Source organism: Canis lupus, chromosome 4 (genome assembly GCF_003254725.2).
Source record: "Canis lupus dingo isolate Sandy chromosome 4, ASM325472v2, whole genome shotgun sequence".
NCBI classification, from domain to species: Eukaryota; Metazoa; Chordata; class Mammalia; order Carnivora; family Canidae; genus Canis; species Canis lupus.
In genome coordinates this window covers 24,098,670-24,123,650 of record NC_064246.1, presented here as the reverse complement: position 1 = coordinate 24,123,650, position 24,981 = coordinate 24,098,670, and the positions used below count along the sequence as shown (strand labels likewise).

Below are 24,981 nucleotides of genomic sequence, written 5' to 3'. Positions count from 1 at the left end.
CCTAGTTATTCAAGCTTGTTAATAATTCAGAATTATACTCAGCTCCTCACTTGACCATGTTCAGTCAGGCGCTGAATCCTAGTGTGGTTACTCCTTAAATGTGACCGCTTCTTTACATTTGTTTAGCTACAATCTAGACCCTCTTTATCTCTTCATCTGGAAGACTACAGTAACCCAACTAACCTCTCTGGTTCCAGTGTCTCCAATTCTTCACACTGTTGCCACTTACCTTTGTAAAAACACAAATTTGATCATGTCACTCTTCTGCCTAACATCCTTCACCAGATACCCATTGCTTCTGGATAAATTGAAGTTTAATATATAAAGTAGATGAAAATAGACACTCTAATTGGAGCTTCTCTAAGTAAAGAAATTTGAGAGATCTGAGTTGGGGAGAAGAGTTAGCTAGGCTATTCTTCCTACTTTTTTTTTTTCTATAGCAGCTCTTGAGACACTCCCCAGTGTGCTTGTTTGATCTTTAGTCTGTTAATGTGGTAGGTTATATTGATTGATTTTCATATACATCACATTGCATTCCAGGAATAAACTCAACTTAGTCGTGTTGTACAATCTTTTAATGTGTTGAATTCAGTTTGCTAGTATTTTGTTGAGGATTTCTGCATCGGTATTCCAGGGATATTGGTCATAGTGTTCATGTATTGTCTTTGTCTGGCCTTAGGATGAGGATAATACTGGCCTCACAAAATGGATTTGGGACTATTCCCTCCTCTTCAGTTGTTTATAAAAGTTTTAGGAGCATTGATTCTTCCTTAAACGTTGGCAAAATTTTCTAGTGACTTTTTCTTTGTTGGGAAGTTTTTGGTTACTGATTCAATGTCCTTACTAGTAACCAGTCTGTTCAGATTCTCTATTTCTTCATGTTCCAGTCTTAATAGGTTTAGTGTTTCTAAGAATGTACTTATTTCTTCTAAGTTATCCAGTTGATTGGTACACAATTGTTGATAGTGTTCTCTTATAGTCCTTTTTATTTCTCTAGTATAGATTGCAATATCTGATTTTCATTTCTGATTTTAGTTACTTCCATCTCCTTTTTATTTTCTTACTAAAGGAGATTTTGTCAATTTTGTGATCTTTCAACAAACCAAATCACTTTTTTCTATTGTTTTTCTATTCCCTGTTTCATTAATTTCTGTTCTAATCTTCATTATTTCCTTCCTTCTGCTAGCTTTGGGTTAGCTTTTTCTTGTTCTAGTTCCTTATGGTGTAAAGTTAGGTTGTTTATCTGAGATCTTTATAACTATAAACTTCCTCTTAGCACTGCTTTTAGTATGTCTCATGTTTGTTTTCATTTTCTCAAGGTATTTTCTAATTTCCCTTCTGATTTCTTCATTGACCCATAGGGTTGTTTAAGAGTGTATTAAGTTCTACAGATTTTGAATAATGCACTTCTTTAAAAGATTTCTGCTCCATCTAACTCTAGCTTCCTGATATTCCCAGAACACTGTATTGTCTATCATGCTTATATGCCTTTGCACGTACTATTCTCTCTTTCTGGAAAGCCTACTTCTAGTCATTCGTCCAAAGGAACATAGCTCAGATATCACATTCTTTATGCTCACAATCCCCTCATTGCATACATCTGTTTGTTGTCTTGTTTTGAGATGCTGTGGTGGTCCGTCTCCTATTGTCTAGATCCTTGGGTCCTCATAAGTAGGCTTCTTATGTCCTATTCAGCTTTGTAACCCCAACTCCCCATATAGTACCTACAGCATGGTCAGTCAATGAATGTTTATTTGAATGATTACGTGTATTTTTATGTGCACTAACAAATTGATTTGATTATATGATTGCTTTTCTCTTTTTAGGAAATGTTCCTGCTCATATGTTTGGCGTGACAAAGTTTGGGGATAACATTGAGGATGAATGGTTTATTGTTTATATAGTAAAGCAAATTACAAAGGAATTTCCAGAGTTAGTAGCAAGGTATTAGTTATTTTAATTATCTAAGGAATTCTCTTTTGAGACTGACTACATTTTTATCCATTTAGCAAATTTTTTTTCAATAGTCTGGTAGAGACTGTACAAATTTGAGACTTAGATTTTGAAAGTGACTTTATGTTTTCTTTTCTCTTGTCACTTCCTTTTCTTGAGGAAAAATATAAGTACATTGGCGAGTTTAATATCCTCAATTTTTAAACAAAAGCTGCCTATTTTAGTTTTCTTTTTAATACTCATTATGGAAGATCAGATACAGATAGTAAATAAAATCCAAACAATACCAAAGGGTGTTTAAAAAAATCTTAGGGGACATCTGGGTGGCTCAGTGGGTAAGCCCCTGCCTTTGGCCCAGGGCATGATCCTGGAGTCCTGGGATCAAATCCCACATCGGGCTCCCTGCATGGAGCCTGCTTCTGTCTCTGCCTATGTCTCTGCCTCTCTCTCTCTCTGTGTCTCTCTCATGAATAAATAAATAAGAATCTTAAAAAAAAAAATCTTAGAAAAAAATTCCATTTGCAGGTACATGTATACATTTGACAGATTACTCTATCTTCCTCTATTATACCTTAGCTGTATATATATATTTTTTTGAGAAATCACATATGGAGAATTTTAAAGAAAAATCAGAACAGTTATATTAAAAGCAAAGTAGGTAACACTGCGTTCTAAATCTATTCAAAATGGGAACTGATAGTTCTCTGTAATTACCAACTTGTGTCAGCAGAGGGCAGTTCACCCATTTGCCACGTTATCCTAGTTTTTCTGTCAGCCTCCAAATTCTGATCTGTACCCCCAACCTCTTTCCCAGCAGAACAAAAAAGAAAAACAACTTTGAAAACTTATATCAAAATTTCAAACATGAAAATAGAAAGAATGAACCCACATGTACTCATCACCTAGCTTCAACAATTATCAACTCATGAACATTCCTACTTTATCTATACCTTTCCCCTACTCCATTACATAGCAAGATTATTTTAAAGCAAATCACCAATAGTATGCCATTTGATCTTTAAACACTTTAAGATGTAAATATAAAAGATAACTCTTGTTTTAAACACTACTATTACCACATCTCAAAATAATTAGCAATAATTTCTTAATGATAGAATTTTAAGTGAACAAACGCAAAGATAGTCATTCCTTTCTTTACAAGGATAATAGGGCGAGGGCAATGCCTTATGTGTATGGATTCTGATCTTTATATAATCATGACCTATACCTACAAACCAGGCCTCTAAAGCTTTTTAAATAATAGGCATCTACTGTCTTGTCAGTTTCTTTTTTTAATGAGAAAAAGAAAGAACTTCTATCTTTGCCAGATTAATCTTCCTAAGATAGTGCTCTAACCCTTTTATACACTGCCTTGAAATCTTTCATTCCTTTTCTATATAAAACTAAGCTCATTCTCAATGACTCTGTTAACATTTAAAGCTCTTCAGAAAATGATATAACTGCCTTTTTAAAAAAGATTTATTTATTTGAAAGGGAGAGAGAGAGAGAGAGAGAGCACACAAGCAGGAGGGGCAGAGGGAGAGATATTGAGAATCTCAAGTAGACTCCATGCTGAGCCTGGAGTCTGACGCAGGGCTCAATCTCCCGACCCTCAGATCATGACCTGAGCCAAAACCAAGAGTCAGTGCTCAGCCCAGGCACCCCGTAACTGTTCTGTTCTAGTCTTAGTCTTTACTAATTGTCATTCTCCAAATATCCACCTCAAATAGCTATCTCCATGATTATGCTTATGCTAATCCCTCTTCTAAGAACATCTCTCTTTTTCTCCTTATGTCTCTACCATTAAAATTGAAAAGATCTAGAACAGTATATAAAATACGCTACCTTTTGTGTGACAAGAGAAGAAAATAAGAATTTATGTTCCTATTTGCTAGATTATGCATAAGCAACCTCTAGAAGGATAAGCAAGAAATAACAATGGTTTGAGGATAGGAATGGGGCATATAGGGACAAAAGGAGGAAGGAAACTTTTTCAGTGTGTAACTTTATGTATTTTTTAAAAGTTTGGCAATGTGACTAACTTACCTATTCAAAAATTTAAATTTAGGGGTGCCTGGGTCACTCAATTGGTTAAGCACCCAGCTCTTGATTTCAGCTCGTCATGATCTCTCTGCCCCTCCCCCTGCTCATGTGCTCTCTCTCTTTCCATCTCTCTCAAATAAATAAATCTTAAAAAAAATCTTTAAACATTTTTTTAATTTTAAAAAAAGTGATACAAATGAGGCAAAACAAAATTATCTCTCAAGGTCCAAGTAACTTTTCTATAAATGCTTTCCTAATCTTGGCTCTATGTGATTTTTTTTTTTTTTGATTTTTATGTATTTATGATAGTCACACAGAGAGAGAGAGAAAGAGAGGCAGAGACATAGGCAGAGGGAGAAGCAGGCTCCATGCACTGGGAGCCTGATGTGGGATTCGATCCCGGGTCTCCAGGATCGTGCCCTGGGCCAAAGGCAGGCGCTAAATCGCTGCGCCACCCAGGGATCCCTCTATGTGATTTTTTTCTTCCTTTGACACCCTATTATATAGTTTCATATTTTGTCTGGTGTTACTTATTTATGTACTTATTTTTTCTCCTTATCATCTCTCTCCAACTCCCTTTATTTTAGAATCTCTTTCAATATTTCAGTATTTCAGTCTTAAGTATTTTGCTTTGTTATAATAATCTACACATAGCATATACTCAGATATTTACTAAAATGAAAGAAAAAATATTAGAATAAATGTATCTTGATTAGTAGCATATATGTGCTTTTTTGAACGCATAATTGGAATTTCTTTTGCATTAGGATTGAAGACAATGACGGTGAATTCTTGTTAATAGAAGCTGCTGACTTTCTCCCTAAATGGTTGGATCCTGATAATAGTGCTAATAGGGTAAGTATCATGTTGTAACATTTTTCACACATACCTAGATTTTGTCAGTGCCCAGAATGAAAATTAAAATGTGCATTTTGCAGGTGTTTTTCCAGCGTGGAGAATTGTGCCTTATTCCTGCACCAAGGAAACCTGGCACAATGTCCTGGCTACCCACCACACCCCCAACGGTCCCACAAGCATTGAATATAATCTCAACACACCCAGAAGAAATTTTGGCTTCAGAATCTATACGAGCTGCAGTGAATAGACGCATCAGAGGGTAAGAAAAATATTTTCATTGCTAGTCAAGGAGCCTTTTGCTTTATTTTCTTTTTTTTATTTATTTATTTATTTATTTATTTATTTATTTATTTATTTATTTTTGCCTTTTGCTTTAATGCAGCTCAAGTCTTTGGTTGCATGTAGAATTTCTTTCACCTTTAATGCTCATTTTCATTCTGTCTTCTTCCTTCATGAAAGTGACTAACAAATTAAACTTACATGTTCTAAAATTAAGAAATAGATACATCTTTTAATTCCCGTTCATAGGTGTTAATATTCCACTCCCAATATTTTTGCATTGCTCTACTTATGTACTATATCCATAGATAAAAATTTTGAGACATACAGGACTGAAAACCTAAGGGAGTGCAATGTACTCTGTGGTTTTGGGGCTCTGTGTGGGATTCTTTGACCTATGTGGAACACTTTAGGCTCTATTCAAAGGAGATAGTCTTCACCTAATAACATTAGTTCAGCCTTTTAGATTTAAGTACCTATTTAAAGTTTAGCACTATTCAAGTTTTAACAATATAAAATCTCTTAACTTTTTCAATATACTTTGTAACATTGTTTTAGAAGAAAAAAAACTTTGATTTTATCCTTATTCCAAAGAATAGTAGAGTTTTTGTTTTGTCTTTATTGAACTACTTTGTTTTTCCTTAAGGATTTTGTTTATTTCAGACAGAGCATGAGCCAGAGGGTTGTGGGGGAAGAAGGCGCAGAGGGAGAAGCAGACTCCTACCGACAGGGAGCCCATCATGGGATGGGACCCTGGGATCATGACCTCATCTGAAAGCAGACACTTAACTGACTGAGCCACCCTAGTGCCCCTGCTGAACTACTTTAATTCCTTTTCTTTAGTTTCCATTTCTTCCTACTTTTGCTCATTCCCTCTCTTTTGTGCAGTTTTTAGTGTATATGGTAGCTTTATCTTCACCTTCCTTGTCATTCTACATTTTACTCTAATGAACCAAGATGATATAAGGAGAAGTAAATGGGAGAAGAATTCTAGATTCATATCATTAAATAATTATTTTATCTGATACAGATACCCAGAAAAAATTCAAGCCTCCCTTCATCGTGCACACTGCTTCCTTCCAGCCAGCATTGTAGCGTTGTTAAAGCAGCACCCCCGATTGGTGGCTGCGGGAGTCCAGGCGTTTTACCTACGGGACCCCATTGACCTGCGAGCCTGCCGTGTTTTCAAGACTTTCTTGCCTGAAACACGAATAATGACATCGGTAAGATAGCTTTCTTGATCACTTAGGTTGTGTCACTGGAAAGAGAGTTGAACATGATTGTAATTGTACACTAGAAAAAAATGGAAATATTTTGTTTCCTCAGGGCAGGTTAATATACTTTTATTTTCTTTTTTCTTTTTTCCCATCCATGGAGGAAGATTTCAAGAGACTTCACTTCCTATTTTATATCTAAATGTTTCCTAGATATTTTCTGACCATATTTTTCCTATTTTATTTTCTTCTTAAGAGTAAAACATTTTGGGGATCCCTGGGTGGCTCAGCAGTTTAGCGCCTGCCTTCAACCCAGGGTGTGATCCTAGAGTCCCGGGATCAAGTCCCATGTTGGGCTCCCTGCATGGAGCCTGCTTCTCCCTCTGCCTGTGTCTCTGCCTCTCTCTGCCTCTCTCTCTGTCTCTCATGAGTAAATAAATAAGATCTTTAAAAAAAAAAAAAAAAGTAAAACATTTCATTTCTTCCAGAGACTTAAGAAATATCCTTTATCTTCTACCTACCCAAATTGCCACATAATGTAATTAATGAGAGGAATTCCATTAGTGATAACTAAAAAGTTGACAGTGAGGTCAATTTTATGGCATGTGAATTATATCACAATAAAGCTGTTACTAAAAAATGTCAGCAGGTGAATAGGTTGGATCTTCTTTGCATTTCATATGAATACAAAGCTCATAAATGAAATTATTAACTGTAAAATGATACTCAAATTTTTACTTTCAGGAAGACTCATATATTTTGTGTCCCAATGTCTAGGTCACTTTCACTAAATGTCTGTATGCACAGTTGGTACAACAAAGGTTTGTGCCAGACCGGCGGAGTGGATACAAGATGCCTCCTCCATCTCATCCTCAATATCGAGCCCATGAATTGGGCATGAAGTTGGTAATGTACCATAAAATTTTATATTCTTCCTTTCGGTAAAAGGGCTCTTAATGGAATAATGATATAGCATAAAAAGTCTAGAAATATACCTAACTTACATGAGAATATAGTAAACTGTGGCATCTCAAACAAAAAGAAAAAATGGGTTCAGTAAATGATAATAGAACAACTGTGAAGCCGTCTAAAAAATTAAAGTTGATTCTCTCACATCTATACCAAAATAAATTCCAGGTAGACCAGATATTTAAAAGAGAACATTGAAACCATAAAATCTGAAAGAAAACACAGGAGAATTTTTGATAATTTGAATAGGAAAGTCCTTTCTAAACAGGACTTGAAACCAGAAGCTGTTAAAAAAAAGGCTGATAAATTTGATTATTAAAAATTAAACATTTCTGAGGCAACTTGGGTGGCTCAATCAGTTAAGCATCTGACTCAATTTCAGCTTAGGTCATGATCTCAGGGTTCTGAGATCACACCCTGTGTCTGGCTGCATGCTAGGCATGGAACCTGTTTAAGATTCTCTTTCCAAATGAATACCTACTATTTATATTGACGTGGATGGAACTGGAAGGTGTTATGCTGAGTGAAATAAATCAATCAGAGAAAGACAATTTTCATATAGTTTCACTCATGTATGGAATATAAGAAATAGTGAAAGGGAACATAAGGGAAGAGCGGAAACTGAGTAGCGAAAAATTAGAGAGGAAGATAAACCATGAGAGATTCCTAACTCTGGGAAACAAAGTAAGAGTTGTAGAAGGGGAGGTGGGTGGGGGGATGGGGTAACTAGGTGATGGGCATTAAGGAAGGAACATGATGAGATGAGCACTGGGTGTTATACTATATGCTGGCAAATTGAATTTAAATTTAAAAAAAGGGGTGGGGGGATCCCTGGGTGGCTCAGCGGTTTAGCACCTGCCTTTGGCCTAGGGCCTGATCCTGGAGTCCTGGGATCTAGGCATCATGGGATCAAGTCCTGCACTGGGCTCCCTCCATGGAGCCTGCTTCTCCCTCTCCCTGTGTCTCTGCCTCTCTCTCTCTCTGTGTCTCTCATGAATGAATAAATAAAATCTTTAAAATAAATAAATTTTTAAAAAAGATTCTCACTTTCCTTCACCCTCTCCCTCTGCTCCTCCCCCCTCCAAGAAAAAAAAAATTAAGCATTTCTATGTGGAAAAGAAAAACCCCATAAGTAAGTCAAAAGATAGTAAGCCTGAAGAAAATATTGTATTTTTAATTTAATTAATAAGAGCTAATTTCTCTAATATATATATAGAGTTCCTACAAGTCAATATGAAAAAAATACTAATTAATAACAAGTGTTCAGAAATCAGGAACAGACAATCCACAGAAAAGGAAACACAAGTGATTTTTAATCTAAACATAAGAAAAATGCTGGCCCTTGCTCATAACAAAAGTAATGCAACTTAAAGCTACAAAATAGTATTTTTTACCATCTGGCAAATAACAAAATGTTTGATAATATATATTGGATTGGTGAAAAAATACATAGAGATACTAAAACATCATTGATGAGACTATAGGTTGATTTGATCTCATAACAATTTGTCAATATCCATCAATATATAGAATGCACATACCCTTCTGGTCAGCATTTTCACTTCTAGATATTTATCCTCCATAGATATTTTACATGTGTACAAAGATGTATGAGGATACTTATAGAATTATAGCAGAAGATTGGAAACTACCTAAATGCATATTAGTAGGGGAATAGTTAGGTAAATTAGTCTACCTCTGCAGTGAAATGGATAAATTTGTATGATCATATCTGAAAGAGCAAGGTTTGGAACAGTGTGTATGTTGCCACTAAATGACCACAGTGATGGAGTAGGATATACTGATACAGATACACACACATCTGGTTATGTGCATATATTAGTTCTGAAAGGATATACAAAAAATTGGTAACAATAATTTTCTCTAGAGTGATCAGGAAAGCTCCCTGTCTGACTTATTTTGACATGTGCATTCATTATATTTTTTAATCAAAGGACTCTTAAAATGAAGAGATTCGAACCTCCCTTCCCTTTCCTTTGTCTGAGACCATGCTGAATTCATTTATCATTTCTGTTAGACAGAAAGCTTTTACAAGTCTTTTTTTTTAAGCAAGTAAGAAATAAGTTTAAATTTCTGGTTTTATAATCAGCAAAAAAAGAAATCTCTCTAAAGAGAACAAGAATCTTTGTTTTGTATTATTTGCTTTCCCTTTATAATTTTTAGTAATCTATAGAAATTGAAAAACTTGAAAGTCATCTGATTTTTTCATAAAATTCAAAGTGTTATAGATGTCCGTATGTCCATATATCCAGTCACCAGTTCTTGAGTGTGGCTAAATGAAAAGAAAATAACTTAATAATGAAAATTCTGTCTATTCCATCTAGGCTCACGGATTTGAGATCTTATGCTCCAAATGTAGCCCACATTTTTCTGAATCCAAGAAATCCTTCATGACTACCTCACCCCTCTGGGCTGGCTTCCTTGAAAGTCTGAAAAAGAACGATTACTTTAAGGTAGGACTTGCAATGCATTTATAAAATTTTACAATCCAGGGAAAATCAAGCCTGTAAATTAGAGTCCTAAGGTTCAAATTTAATGTGTAATATTGTTATAAAGGCTTGAGTTAAAAGGGACTATTATAGTTGTTAATGACAGGGTGACCATGAACTGTTTCCAGTATTTTAGAAAAGTTATTAACATTTATGCAAATGATGAAAGTTATTATTTGTATCAGAAGAACAACTTATGCAAATCATAGGCAAACATGAAGATACCAAACAGAAAAATGAACAAAGACATGGCTTAAAAAAATTCAAAAAAGACAACTAATAAATTTCTCTTAAAATATTCACTCTCTAGGTGCCTGGGTGGCTCAGTTGGTTAAGTGCCTTTGGCTCAGGTCATGATCCCATGGTCCTAGGATCAAGCCCCACATCAGGTTCCCTGCCCAGTAGGGCATCTGCTTATCTCTGCTACTCTGTATCTCTGCCCATCCATGCTCTCTCTCTCTCAAATAAATAAACAAAATCTTTAAAAAAATAATAATTCAAAAAACTAATAATAATTCATGGGCACTTGGGTGGCACATTCAAATAGGCATAGATCTTTGGCTCAGGTCATGATCCCAGGGTCCTGCTCAGCAGGGAGTCTGCTTCTCTTTCTGCCCCTCCCCCCCGCTCAAACGCTTCCCTTCTGTCTCAAATAAATAAAATCTTTAAAAAAAATTTTTTTTTAATTTTTATTTATTTATGATAGTCACAGAGAGAGAGAGAGAGGCAGAGACATAGGCAGAGGGAGAAGCAGGCTCCATGCACCGGGAGCCCGATGTGGGATTCGATCCCGGGTCTCCAGGATCGCGCCCTGAGCCAAAGGCAGGCGCCAAACCGCTGCGCCACCCAGGAATCCCCAAAAAAATTTTTTTAAAATAAAAATTGGGGATCCCTGGGTGGCTCAGTGGTTTAGCGCCTGCGTTTGGCCCAGGGCGGCATCCTGGGTTCCTGGGATTGAGTCCCGCGTCGGGCTCCTAGCGTGGAGCCTGCTTCTCCCTCCTCCTGTGTCTCTGCCTCTCTCTCTCTCTGTCTATCATAAATAAATAAATCTATAAAAAAATAAAAAATTTTCCCTCTTAAGTAGTAAAGATATATAAACACAATAATAAAGACTTTTTCACATATGTGAAAAAGAATTTGTATGATATTTAGTGCTATTGAAAGTGTAGTGAAGGGACACCTGGATGGTTCAGTCAGTTAAGCATCTGCCTTTGGCTCAGGTCATGATCCCAGGGTCCTGGGATTGAGCCCTGCATCAGGCTCCCTACTCAGGAGAGAGTTTGCTTCTCCCTCTGCCCCTCCCCCTGCTCATGCTCTTGCATTCTCTCTCTCTCATATTCTCTCAAATAAACATATAAAATCATTTTTTAAAAAAAAGAATATGGTGATATAGGAACAGGCATTTCTCCAAAGAAGACATACAGAACGCCAAAAGCTACATGAAAAGATGCTCAACATTACTTATCTTCAGAGAAATCCAAATCAAAGGTCACAATGAGATACCACCTCACATCTGTCAGAATGGCTTAAATCCAAACACAAGAAACAAGTGTTGATGAGTTTGTGGAGAGAAAGGAACCCTCGTGCACTATTGGTGGGAATGCAAACTGGTAAAGCCACTGTGGAAAACAATATGGAGGTTTCTCAAAGAATTAAAAATAGAATTATTATATGATCCAATAATTCTACTACTAGGTATTTACCCAAAGAAAATGAAAACAGTAATTCAAAGGGATACATGCAGTGTGTTTATTGCAGCATTGTTTATAACCAAGATGATTTATAGCCAAGGGGAGCAACCCAGTGTCCTGTCAATAGATGGAAGATGTGAGATAAATATATATATATGAACATTACTTAGCCATAAAAAGTAATGAAATCTTGCCATTTACAACAACATGGATGGATCTAGAGGGTATAATGCTAAGTGAAATAAGTCAGAGAAAGTCAAATACCATATGATTTTACTCATGGAATTCAACAAACTAACCAAATGAACAAAAGCAAAAAGAGACAAAAGATGGACTCTTAGCTACAGAGAATAAACTGATAGTTACCAGAGGGGAGGTAGGGGGATGAAGAAATAGATGAAGGGGATTAAGAATACACTTCTGGTGATGAGCACAGAGTAATGTATAGAATTGTTGAATCACTATATTGTACGCCTGAAACTAATACAACACTGTTAACTATGCTGGAATTAAATTTTTTTAAAAATTTGAAGATATAAAGACTAGCAATATGGAAAAGTGCTTAGGATATTATAGTTTATTTATGAAAGAATAGAAAACCTTAAGTGTGAATGCCAAAAGAAACATACATGTGAAAAGCAGAAATGGTAAAGTAGGATTCTGTTGGGATGCGTGGGTGACTCGATGGTTGGGCGCCTGCCTTCGGCTCAGGTCGTGATCCTGGGATCGAGTCCCCCATCAGATTCCTGCGGGGAGCCTGCTTCTCCCTCTGCCTGTGTCTCTGCCTCTCTCTCTCAGTCTGTGTCTCTCATGAATAAATAAATAAATAAATCTTTAAAAAAAATAAAGTAGGATTATGCTATTTTTTGGTTCTATTTGTACTATGTTTTATAAATTAATTACTAATCAATTATTTCTTAATAACTAATTAAATATTAGAAAATGATAGCAAATCTTCCAAATTGGAAAGAGGTCCTTAATATGAAAGGATTAGGAACTACTGCATATAGCCTAGTCCCCTTATTTGGAGAAACTGCCCAAAAAAAGTACATTAATAACAAAACGGGGATTGGACTTAAGCCTCATGATTCTTGAACAATATCACACTTGCCTCCCTGAAAATTGCTGGTGAGCAGATTATTTTAATGATGCCATGTAAATAATGTTCTGAAAGGCCTTTTTTCTTTTTATCTTTTTTTTTTTTTTAAGGGACTGATAGAAGGTTCTGCTCAGTACCAGGCAAGGCTAGAAATGGCAAAGAACTACTTCCAACTCTCAGTAAATCGGCCAGAAAGGTGAGTTTATCACTACCTAACTCTGGCAGCAGAGTGGTAACCTGCCAGAAGTTAAGGTGTTCCTCACTCTTAAGATAGTTGCAGAAGTTGCGGTTGCCATATTTAAAGAGTTAATGATAAGGATCAGGGCTGAAGTGGGGGAGAGTAGGTGTTGCTACAGAAGATCACTGGAGGGACGCCTGGGTGGCTCAGCAGTTGAATGTCTGCCTTTGGCTCAGGGCATGATCCTGGGGTCCTGGGATCACATCCCATATTGGGCTCCCTGTAGGGAGCCTGCTTCTCTCTCTTTGCCTGTGTCATTGCCTCTCTCTCTGTGTCTCATGAATAAATAAAATCTAAAAAATAAAAAAAAAAATCACTGGATTTGGCACCTGTTATTACTGTCATCATCATCATCTAATGGCTAACATTTACTGGTACTTACAAAGTGTAGGCTACTTTATTTATTTATTTGTTTGTTTGTTTTTTTATTTATTTTTATGTAGGCTACTTTAATTTGTTAACTCTTACAATCCTATAAAGTAAGTATAATTATTATCGTTCTCTATTTACGCTAGAGAAACTAAGCCAAGAGAGATTAAGTAGTTTGCCAAAGGTCAAACAGCTAATAAGTGACAGATACAGGATTTGAACTTAGGCTGTCTGATATTGAACATATGTATAATTCCTATAGGAGCCCTTGGCTGTGTCTAGCTACTTTTAGGTAGGTCTGAAATATAGGATAAAGCAGACATTCAGCTTTCAAATCACATTTCATTCTGACCTGCCATACATTTTCTGGGAAAAGAAAGAAATGAGCATAAGGTTGGGAGGAAATGGCACCCCTTTAAAATTTCATTAAGTGGAATTCTTTTTTTTTTTAAGATTTTTATTTATCTTTCATGAGAGGCACACAGAGAGAGAAGCAGAGACATAGGCAGAGGGAGAAGCAGGCTGCCTGCGGGGAGCCTGATGTGGGACTTGATCTCCGGACTCTGGGCAGAAAGTAGATGTTCAACTGCTGAGCCACCCAGGTGTCCCAAAGTGGAATTCTTATAATGATGGAGTAACATATCCAACTAACCCCCTTGCTAATTGTAATTATAAACTCTGGACAGAATATAAGGAACAATTATTTGAAGACAATAAAACAACAAAATAAGGCAAAAATTGAAGGAAATAGGACCTTTAAAGAAGAAGATCACAATGGATAAGGTCCACATTATCCCCCCTGACCGTGCAGCGCCAAGGGAAAAATAGAGCTCTAGGGCAGCCCAGGTGGCTCAGCAGTTTAGCACTGTGTTCAGCCCAGGGCCTGATCCTGGAGACCCGGGATCGAGTCCCACGTTGTGCTCCCTGCGTGGAGCCTGTTTCTCCCTCTGCCTGTGTCTCTGCCTCTCTCTCTCTCTCTCTCTCTCTCTCTCTCGGTCTCTCATGAATGAATGAATGAATGAATGAATAAATAAATAAATAAATAAATAAATAAATAAAATATTAAAAAAATAGAGCTCTAGTAGAAAGCTTCAGTCCTACTAAGCTCAGGAATCAAAGGTCACATTTTGAATATTGAAAAAAATGCAATTGATGTTAGCAAAATTGAATGAGATACTCAAAGCTATTGAATAACATGAAAGAATAGTTTTGTATGTATTACATTTAAAAGGTCCCAAGTTGTGTGTGTTTTTCATTTTGTTATTGGGCTATTTTTTTTTTTCCAAGTAAAACTTACTGGTCTTGACCTCCAGTCATTTTGCTTATGTCTCAGACGTCACTTATTTATGTTCTTTGAGGACTGATGAAGCAAAGTTGATACTGAGAGAACTCTAGCCTCAGTTGTCTATGAGATAATAATGACTTTACAGCAGTCCTTTCTTTCAGGAGTGTCTGTGTATGCCTTTGTCCCATTCCCATCAGTTTTATGGCAGTAATTGGTGATAAAAAGAGAATTCATTCTTAGGGTATCATTTCAGAAAACATGGGAAAGAGAGGGGAGTAAAATAGGTGGCCCCTCATGGTTAGAAGAATCTCCCCCAGACGATTCCCATCTGCCTGAAAGGGCCACTCTGCCTATGGAGAAGTTACCTTACAGACCTGGGTTAAAGAAATGTTAAGAAATTAGACAGACTCATATATTAGTTAGGGCTTGCAGAAAACAAGATAGATTGGTGGCTGGGTAGCTTTTTTAAAATAATGACGTTTGTTGTTATAAAAGTAGCACATTCATTCATTATAGCAAATACAGAAAGATGTAATAAGGAAAAAATTTATACCAGAGAGTCAACCACTATTACCATTTTTATCTATTGCCTTCCAGGATTCTGCCCCCCATATCCATCTAGTTATTTTTTAAACATTTTTATACTATATAAAAATTTGTGTTCTGTCCCTAATTTTTACTCATTATAATCTTACTTTTCCCCATGACATTAAAAGGTCTTTATAAGCATAATTTTAAAGAGCTCCACAACATTTCAGCAAATTGATGTATCATAACTTACCACATTTTTACTACTGGAGAAAGAATTATAAGTAACTTACATGGCCAGCATTTTAAATAGTGTTGCAAAAGAGACTCCCATTCCTCAAACAAGGAAAACTTCTCAACAGTTTAAAACCAAACTCACATCTCCCACCAAAACCTATTCTTGAATTCCCAGTGTTGTTATTGTTGTTTTTTAAGTACCTGGATTAATATCATAGACTGTTTCCCACTTCTTGTCACCTAGACTCCCTGGCTCTCCTTGTATCCAGTCCCTTGATCCTTTTTATTATCATGTTGTATCTTGCATTTTTCTTTTTTTACCACCCACTTACTCTAATTACTTCTTTTTCTTTTTTTTTTTTTCTTACTTCTTGAATTATGGCAATACCTACACTTGTTTCCTAACCTCTAATGACTCTTCTCTTCCAAAGCAACCATTAGAGCCAGGAGAATATGCCTGAAATATATCTTCAAACATCTTTAATCCCTTTCCTAAAAATTATTAGAGATTGTAACAATGAAAAATTGAACAACGTAAGTATCCATCGATAGTAGATAAATGAATTGCAATGTATTTGTATGATGGACTACTATCCATTAGTTAACCAGAGATTAGCTAAATGTACGTAAATCTAATCCAGGATTTCTCAACCTTGGCACTGTTGACATTTTGGATCAGATAATTCTTTGTTGTGGAGAACTGTTCTGTGCATTATAGGATATTTAGCAACATCCCTCACTTCTACCCAGTAAATGCCAGTAGCACTCCACACCACCTCCAATTGTGACAACCAAAAATATCACCAGACATTGCCAGATGTCCTCTGGGAGCAAAATTATCCCCAGTTGAAAACCACTGATCTAAATAAATAGATTTTGAAAACATGATGTTGAGTGAAAAAAGCAAGTTGTAAATATGTAGAGTATGGATGTTATACATATAAAAATGTTTAGTACACAAAATGCCATATGTTATTTATGAATATGTATATATCCATTCATTCAACAAATATTTGTTGAGTATCTCTTATGTATGTATCTCCCCAATTCCAGGCACTGGGGATATAACAGGTGAACCGGGAGTCTCCCTGCCTTATGAAGCTTATATGCTAGTATAGGAGAAAGACAATAGATGTTAGATGGTGATAAGTGCTTTGAAGTAAAAACAGTATATGAGGAGAGGGATGAACAGGCTGCTATTCTAAAGATTGATTGATTGATTGATTGATTGATTGATTTAGAGAGCACAAAAGGAAAGAGGGGGAGAGGAAGAGAGAGAATCCATAAGCAGACTCTGCTGAGTGTGGAGCCTGATGTGAGGCTCAGCTTCATGACGCTGAGATCATGACCTGAGCTAAGACCAAGAGTCCGTCCCTTACCCAACTGAGCCACCCAGGTGCCACTATGATGTCTGAGATTCTGTTTGAGAAGGGATATAAATGAAGTGAGGGAATGAGGCGTACAGGTATCTGAAGGAATAAAATTCCAGAGAAAGAGAACAAACAGCAAACACAACATAAATACATGTGTGTGCACTCAATGGACCAGAAGGATATTTGCAAGAGCAGTCACCTCTGGGCAGTAATGAAATGGATTAGAACTGATAGTGTTGGTTATCAAAGGAAAAATATTAGCTGTAACTATAGTCATATATATCATTTGTTTAATTTTTTATGCTAAATATATAAGGGTAATCAGTCATACCTTTAGACTAGAAGTAAGTATAACAATATAATTCTAGGTAGTAGGGATATGATCATTTGTTATATAATCTTTTTTTTTCTGTGTCTTTTGGACTTGTCTATATTATTTAAATCTCTTAAAACAAAAATTAAAAATAAAAAAGAAGCCATCAGTGATCACCCACGGCTTATTTCATTGAGTCCAAACTTAGCCATTTCAGGCTCACTGTGCTCTCATCCCAGTCCATCTGTTCAGCTCATCCTCCATGCTTATGCCAAACTGAACATTTGCTTTGTGAACACACTCTGTACTTCTTTGCTTTTATTACAGATGCTCATTTCCCCCTTTGCCTGAAGTTCTTCTACCCTGTCTTATTTGTCAAAATCTTCCCCGTTCTTTTTGTTTGTTTGTTTTTTAAGATTTATTTACTTAAAGAGAAAGGGAGAGGGTGTGTGAGCAGGGGGAGGGGTAGAGGGAGAGGGAGAGAGAATCTCAAGCTGACTCCCCACTGAGTGCAGGGCTCAATCTCATGACACAGATCATAACCTGAGCTGAAATCAAGAGTTTGGACACTTGGGACACCTAGGTGGCTCAGCGGTTTAGCGCCTGCCTTTGGCCCAGGGTGTGATCCTGGAGTCCCGGGATCGAGTTCCACATCGGGCTCTCGGCATGGAGCCTGCTTCTCCCTCTGCCTGTGTCTCTGCCTCTCTGTGTGTGTCTCTCGTGAATAAATAAATAAAATCTTAAAAAAAAAAAAAGAGTTGGTTGCTTAACTGACAGAGTCACCCAGGCAGCCCCTACCCCATTCTTTAAGGCCTAACTCAACTACTTCCATGGTCTTTATCATTTTTTTTAAACTTTTCTGTAATTAATATGATTAATTACTTTCTCCTGTGACTCTTCACAGCATTTGGTCCAGCTCTATGACTGGTGTTCCATATGGCCTCCTGCAGAACCAAAGGTTACATGGATACATGTAACTGGTGGATACATCTCTGAACCTCCATACTCCATTTCAGTCTTAGCAGTTTTTCTTTTTCAGTTTTATTGAGATATAATTGAGGAACAAAATCATAAAATATTTAAAGTGTACATCATGGTGACTTGATATATGTACACATGGAGGGATCTAGTTAATTGGCAGTTCCATCACCTCTCATATTTATCTTTATGGTGGGCAATGAGAACATTTAAGTTCTACTCTCTGAGCAGATTTCAATTATATGATACAGTGTTATCAACTATAGTCACCATGCTTTAAATTAGATCCTTAGAGGTATTTAGAAACTTTGTACCTTTTTACCAACCTCTCCTTATTTTCCTCACTCCTTAGTCCCTGGCAACTACTTTTCTACTGTCTCTATGAGCTTTATTTTATTTTTGAGATTCCACATATGTGTGATACCATGTGGTATTTATCATTCTCTATTTGGTTTATTCCATTAGCATAATGCCCTCAAGTTCAATCCATTTCACAAATAACAGTATTTCCTTCTTTCACATACGTATTTCTCTAGATAATATTACCTTTTATTTAATATAGCACATCTCCTTTATCCAGTCAACCATTGATAAACACTCACGAGGTGGTTTTCAGTATCTTAGCTGTTGTGAGTAATGCTGCAGTAAAGGGAATTGCAGGTATCTCTTCAATATTCCTTTTTCATTTCTTTTAATATATACCCAAAAGCAGAATTGCTGGATCGTATGGTAATTCTATTTTTAATTTTTTAAGAAACCTCCATACTGTTTTTCATAGCGGTTGCACCAATTTACATTCCCACCAACAGTGCATGAGGATTCCCTTTTCTCCACATCCTTACCAATCGCTTATCTTTTTGGTAATAGCCATTCTGACTGGTGTGAAGTGAGGTCGTATCTCATTGTGATTTTGATCTGTATTTCCTGATAATTAGTGATGTTGAGTGCCTTTTCATGTACCTGTTGACCATTTGTACATCTTTGGAAAAATATTTATTCAGGTCCTCTGCCCATTTTTATTTTTTTTATTTTTTATTTTTTTTTTAAGATTTTATTTATTCATGAGAATACACAGAGAGGAGACAGAGAGAGGCAGAGACACAGGCAGAGGGAGAAGCAGGCTTCATGCAGGGAGCCTGACGTGGGACTCGATCCAGGGTCTCCAGGATCACACCCTGGGCTGCAGGCGGCGCTAAACCACTGAGCCACCGGGGCTGCCCCCTCTGCCCATTTTTAAATCAGATTGTTTTTTACTATCGAGTTGTGTGAGTTCTTTATATATTTTGGATATTAACCCTTCATCAGATGTATGATTTTGCAAACATTTTCTCCCATTCAGTAGGTTACCTTTTCAGTTTGATGATTTCCTTTGCTGTACAAAGCGGTTTTCTTTGAGCTCTTTTTATATTTTAGAGTTCCTGGTAAAATTTTATTTGAGAAAAAGGGGTCTGTAACCTAAAACAATTGTTTAAAAACAAATTAATTAGATAATTCCTCCCAGCCTTAAAATACTATTTTTTTGTGACTATTATTCAGCACTGTCTTATGAAAAAATCCCTATGTCTTTTTTTTTTTTATAGCTGTCTTGCTATGAGCCCAGGTGAAGAAATCTTAACCTTATTACAGACCATGCCATTTGATATAGAAGAGCTTAAGAAGGAAGAAGCTAATCTTCCCCCAGAAGATGGTAAGTGATGGACCAGGATAGAGTTAGGATTAGGGAAAATGAAAATATTCCACTAAGTCTACAGGGCACTTCTCTGAGAATACTTGACATGCGAATTTGGTATGGCGGCATCATGTTTTCTTCTTTTTCAGATGACCGGTGGTTGGCTCTCTCACCAGATCAACTGGACCAACTACTGCAGGAAGTTGCTGGCAAAAAAGAAGCAGAGCCCACTTCCAAGAAGGAAGAACAGAACTATGACTTAAATCAAGTCTCAGAAAGTATGAAAGCTTTCATATCCAAAGTCTCAACCCACAAAGGAGCAGAGCTGCCTCGGTAATTTGTGTTAGAATATAAATATCTAAGTAGCTAGAATGCAGGTGTTGAAGTCATCTAGTCATTGCCATTTCCACTCTTTTATTTTTCTTTTCAGTAAATGATTTGTACTTCTGTGTTTCTTCTTTTGGTGCCTAATACCATGATGAGTTATCTGGAGTTGTATTTCTAATAGCCTGATTCTTTGCAATTCTTAAAGTAAGTCAGACTACTCAACAGATCTAAAAGCTTCCATCCCAGAGCTGTGCAAGGAAATCGTACATTTTACTCTTTAAACTTTTACTCAGAATCTTACGGACTCCTAACATCTAGCTCTCAGCAAATCCACACTTCCAATCTCCCACCCCACAAGCAGATTGGAAGTTTCATATTCAAAAGAGGGAGATTAAAGAGCTCATCAGAGAAGAAATAATAACAGAAGAAATGGGAAGTTACATTTGGCAAGTAATAGAAAAGTAAGGTAGATGGAATTGTCACTTAAACAGCAAATATATCTTTATTCGTGTTGATGCTCTTGAGCCTCATAAGATTAAAATTTATATTCTGTATTCTCTCTTTAAGAAAAGAGATTGGGTAAGGGGACGCCTGGGTGGCTCAATCAGTTAAGTGTCCAACTCTTTTTTTTTTTTTAATAAAGATTTTAATTTATTTATTCATGAGACACACACAGAGAGAGAGAGAGAGAGAGGCAGAGACACAGGCAGAGGAAGAAGCAGGCTCCATGTAGGGAGCCCGACGTGGGAGTTGATCCCGGGTCTCCAGGACTAAAGGCGGCGCTAAACCACTGAGCCACCCAGGCTGCCCAAGTGTCCAACTCTATTTCAGCTCAGGTCTTGATCTCAGGGTTGTGAGTTCAAGCCTCCACACTCAGTGTGGAGCCAGCTTTTAAAAAAAGAAAAAGCAGAGATAAGAGAAAGTATGTTCTTACTTTTAAAAGTTTAGTTCTTAAACAAATAGACTTTCTTAAAATTAACTCAGATATGTGATTTCGCCTGCTGATGGTGTGTGTGTGTGTGTGTGTATCTTGTGGGAAGTGCAGGGTGGGTAGGTCCCTGAATCAGCATAAGTTAAATATGCATAAACAAAGTGAAATTTTTACTTTTATTTATCAGTCTTTCCCATTTCTTTTGCTTTGCAAGACCATTTAAACTACAGTTTTTCTTGCTCCACTTATTTTGAGATCATATCTATGGTAGTGTTCCTAAGAATGGCACTGCCTTAAAAAAAAAAAAAAAAAGTGCCAGAGAGTTGTATTCAAGATAAATGATTTTTTCCTTTAATCTTACAGAGAACCTTCTGAGGCTCCAATCACTTTTGATGCAGATTCTTTTCTTAATTATTTTGACAAAATTTTAGGTAAGTTACATTGTGATGTTTATTTTCATTTTGAAATAGTAAATAGCAAAGCTGTTGCTAGAGCACTGGAGCATTGGATCTCTTGAAGTCAGAGTATTTGCTTTTGCCTCATGATTTTGAATTGCTTTCAATCATAAACTTCTGCCCAGTTGAATGATTTTGCAGAGGATGCTTAGCTCAGTGCCTAACATACTAGCTGCTCATTGAATATTTGTTGAGTGAGTGAATGCTGTGGCTAGATATGGTTTTGCCTTGGGTTCCATGTTATACTGTTTTTTCTCTTTTAAACTTACTGTACTTAACACTAATAATAAAAAGACAAATAGCCCAATTTTTTAAAAGATTTTATGTATTTATTTCATGAGCGACACAGAGAGAGGCAGAGACGCAGGCAGAGGGAGAAGCAAGACCCCCCCGAAGGGGAACCCGATGTGGGACCCGATCCCAGGACCCTGGGATTACACCCTGAGCCAAAGGCAAATGCTCAACCCCTGAGCCACCCAGGCATCCCTAAATAGCCCAATTTAAAACAAAAACAAAAACAAAGAATATAAATAAGCAATGCCTTGAAGAAGAAATATAGACAAATAAATATTGGAGAATAGTTAACTGTTTCTAATAAGTAAATACACAATGCAAAATAAGAACTTATTTTTTTGCCTATTATATTGGCAAAGGTTTAAAATATTCACAATACTGAGTTTTCTCAAGAGTTGAAGAAATGGGGATCCCTGGGTGGCGCAGTGGTTCGGCGCCTGCCTTTGGCCCAGGGCGCGATCCTGGAGATCCGGGATCGAATCCCACGTCGGGCTCCCGGTGCATGGAGCCTGCTTCTCCCTCTGCCTGTGTCTCTGCCTCTCTCTCTCTCTCTCTGTGGTATGACTATCATAAATAAATAAAAATTAAAAGAAAAAAAAAAAAAGAGTTGAAGAAATGAGCACTGTCAAACCATGAGTGTGGAAGTGTAGGATTTTTTTTTACAGGGCATTTTGGTACTCTAGAGAGTTTATAACCTTTGACATAGAAATTTCACTTCCAGGAATTTTCTCTATGAAAAAGACACATATGTGCTAAGATGGTGATATTAAATATTGTGCGATCTTAAGAAAAAATGAGGCCCATCTGTATGTTTTCACAAAGAAGGACTTCTAAGACATAAATAAGTAGAAAAGCAAACCATTGTTCAATATGCATAAATATGTAAAAAAAAATTATTTTTTTAAATTATGTTTTTATACATATGTACAAAACTGCATAAAGGCCTGGGTACCCAGGGATGCTTAACTCTGGGAAGAGAATTAGATGTGAGATACTAATAACTCTGTGTGGCTTGAAATTTATATCAAAATAATTCATGTATTTTATATTATAGCTTTTAAGTTTTTTAAGTAAAAAATTTTTGTAACCAAATTCATAATTTAAAAAAAGCTAAATTTTTCAGCTCAGCCTGTATACTTTTCTGGAAATATCTGCCTGCAGTACCATTTTCCAGAAGGGATTTTTATGAAGTAATTTACCTCTGTTTATTGGTCCTTTTCTGCAGATAATATTTAATTAACTCTTTGGAGAGGTATAATCACTCAAAAAATTACTATATGGCTCTTTCTGTGTTGGGGTCTGTGTAGGGCCAAGTCCTCATGAATCAGACTCCGATGATCTGGATGAGGAAGACTTTGAATGTTTAGATAGTGATGATGACTTGGATCTTAAAACAGAGGCGGCTGGGGAAGAAGCATCTGTAAAAGGTACTCTTAATAATCTCAAGTCATACATGGCCCAGATGGACCGGGAATTGGCATATACCAGCATTGGCAAAAGTTTCACCACCCAGAAGCAAATGGTATGTGTGTGTTTAACCTCTCCCTCTGTCTAAATATCTTACTGTTATGAAGGAGAGCTGAAATTATATTTTATCTTAGTTTTCATTTTCTTTTCTTTTTTTTTTTTTATTTGTGATCCTTTTTTGGTGATGATTTTGATTTTTTTTTAATTTGAAATAAATAAGAATGTAAGATTGCTAATATTTCCCTAACTAATAAGATAAAGGATTATTAATTTTGCTCTCCTAAATATAGTTTAATTATATTACTTATTCTATGTTATCCATTAGGATTTAAAATAAAAAGTCATGCGATGTGGTCAGACTAGTTTGTAGTTGCTTTCTACTGCCAACAGTTTACACAGAGTTTAAAAACAGAAAGGATCTTAAATATCCAAATAATTTTCAAGTCTTAATAGTGTGTTTTGTGTTTTCTCAATTCCAAATAAAGAATTCAGCTTCCACTAATTTTTTTTATCCTAGTTTTTATACCAGCAGTGTCTAACCTGGACCTAATAGACACATGAAATAGAGTGGACTCTCAAATTTGAGGGATTAGGGCTTGAAATCCAGCTCAGCCATCCATTGACTATATCCATGAACTAGTAATTCTTGTCATAGAATTCATATAGAACTAAATGAGACAACAGAAAAATACATAATGTGGCCCTTATCTCAACATTCTTCATCTTGCTTTGATCATCTAAACCACATTTAAACTAAAGTCATTTCCAATATTGCCCAAACCTAACAGAAATCAAGAAACCATGTTAAACTTCTCTAAAGCAGTGTTTCTAAAATATTAGTATGCATATGAGCCATTTAAAGATCTAAGTAAAAGTGAAGTAAAGTAAAATATAGAAAATAAAATGTAGACTGTAGTTAAGTAAATCTGGGCTGAAGCCTGAGATCTTATGTGTCTAACAAGCTCCCAAGCAACACACATGCTACTGATTCATGGACTGCACTTTGAATAGACAAGATACTCAGGTCTGTAAATCAAGCTACAATCTTTCAAATCCTTTCCCTAACCTGTGAAACCAGAGGCTCAAGTAACAGTTTGGAATCTTTGTGGTTGGACTCCACAGAGCCTCAGGTTTTTACTTTAAGTTTTTTCATTGGGGGGAAAAAAAGGAAATCTAGTTTTTTTTTAATCTAAAAAATTAGATTTTTTTTTTTTAGTGTTCCTTTTTGCAGATCTCTTAAACTCTTAGGCAAGCTATAAATATGTCTCCTTAACCCTGGTTATCTCCCTTGGGCTATTTCAAAATAGGGAAAAAATCCAATTTACAAAAGCTTTTCCTAGAAAGAAGTGTGTTATAATCTTTGGAACCAAATTCTAATATGTGTGTTAAATTGTGAAGTTTTTTAGACTTCATTTTTATTATTCTATCATTAAGGATAAGAAATTTCCTGTTTAATTTAGAATTTAGTTTTACATCGTTGCTTAGTTTTTATTTTAACTACCATCTACCCTAATGGCCTGTTATCCCATGATTTTGTTTTCTCTCTATAAATAAGGAATCTCTATCCCAGACTACCAATAATAATTCGGATGAGGAAGATTCTGGTGCAGGAGGATCTGTTATGACACCAGTGGATGTAGACCTGAACCTGGTTTCAAATATACTGGAATCCTATAGTTCCCAAGCTGGACTGGCAGGACCTGCGTCCAACCTTTTACAAAGCATGGGAGTACAGCTGCCTGATAACAGTGATCACAGACCCACAAGTAAGCCAACACAAGATTAGCCGGCACACCTAGGCTCTTTTTTTTCTTCTTAAATAAATATTGAGTCTGACTGTGCTCATGTCTAGTTTAGATGACTCATTTAGTAAAAATGTTTCTTCAGTACAAGTTTCACAG

At 36.3% G+C, this 24,981-nt stretch overlaps 1 protein-coding gene across 3 annotated transcripts in view; it reads left to right on the top strand.

Annotated features, from left to right (window-relative positions):
* ECD (ecdysoneless cell cycle regulator) overlaps positions 1-24,981 on the top strand; it is a 32,917-nt gene that overhangs the window by 3,048 nt on the left and 4,888 nt on the right. For 2 of the 3 annotated variants that reach the window (XM_025435032.3, XM_025435031.3), the window contains exons 3-14: positions 1,827-1,944; positions 4,764-4,851; positions 4,935-5,113; positions 6,164-6,356; positions 7,125-7,253; positions 9,662-9,790; positions 12,727-12,812; positions 19,518-19,624; positions 19,756-19,939; positions 21,228-21,295; positions 22,921-23,135; positions 24,636-24,846. In XM_025435032.3, the coding sequence (XP_025290817.1) occupies positions 1,827-1,944; positions 4,764-4,851; positions 4,935-5,113; positions 6,164-6,356; positions 7,125-7,253; positions 9,662-9,790; positions 12,727-12,812; positions 19,518-19,624; positions 19,756-19,939; positions 21,228-21,295; positions 22,921-23,135; positions 24,636-24,846 (1,707 nt within the window). Of the gene's footprint in view, positions 1-1,826; positions 1,945-4,763; positions 4,852-4,934; positions 5,114-6,163; positions 6,357-7,124; positions 7,254-9,661; positions 9,791-12,726; positions 12,813-19,517; positions 19,625-19,755; positions 19,940-21,227; positions 21,296-22,920; positions 23,136-24,635; positions 24,922-24,981 lie in introns of those variants that run through there. The other variant, XM_035715225.2, reaches the window with a different exon arrangement.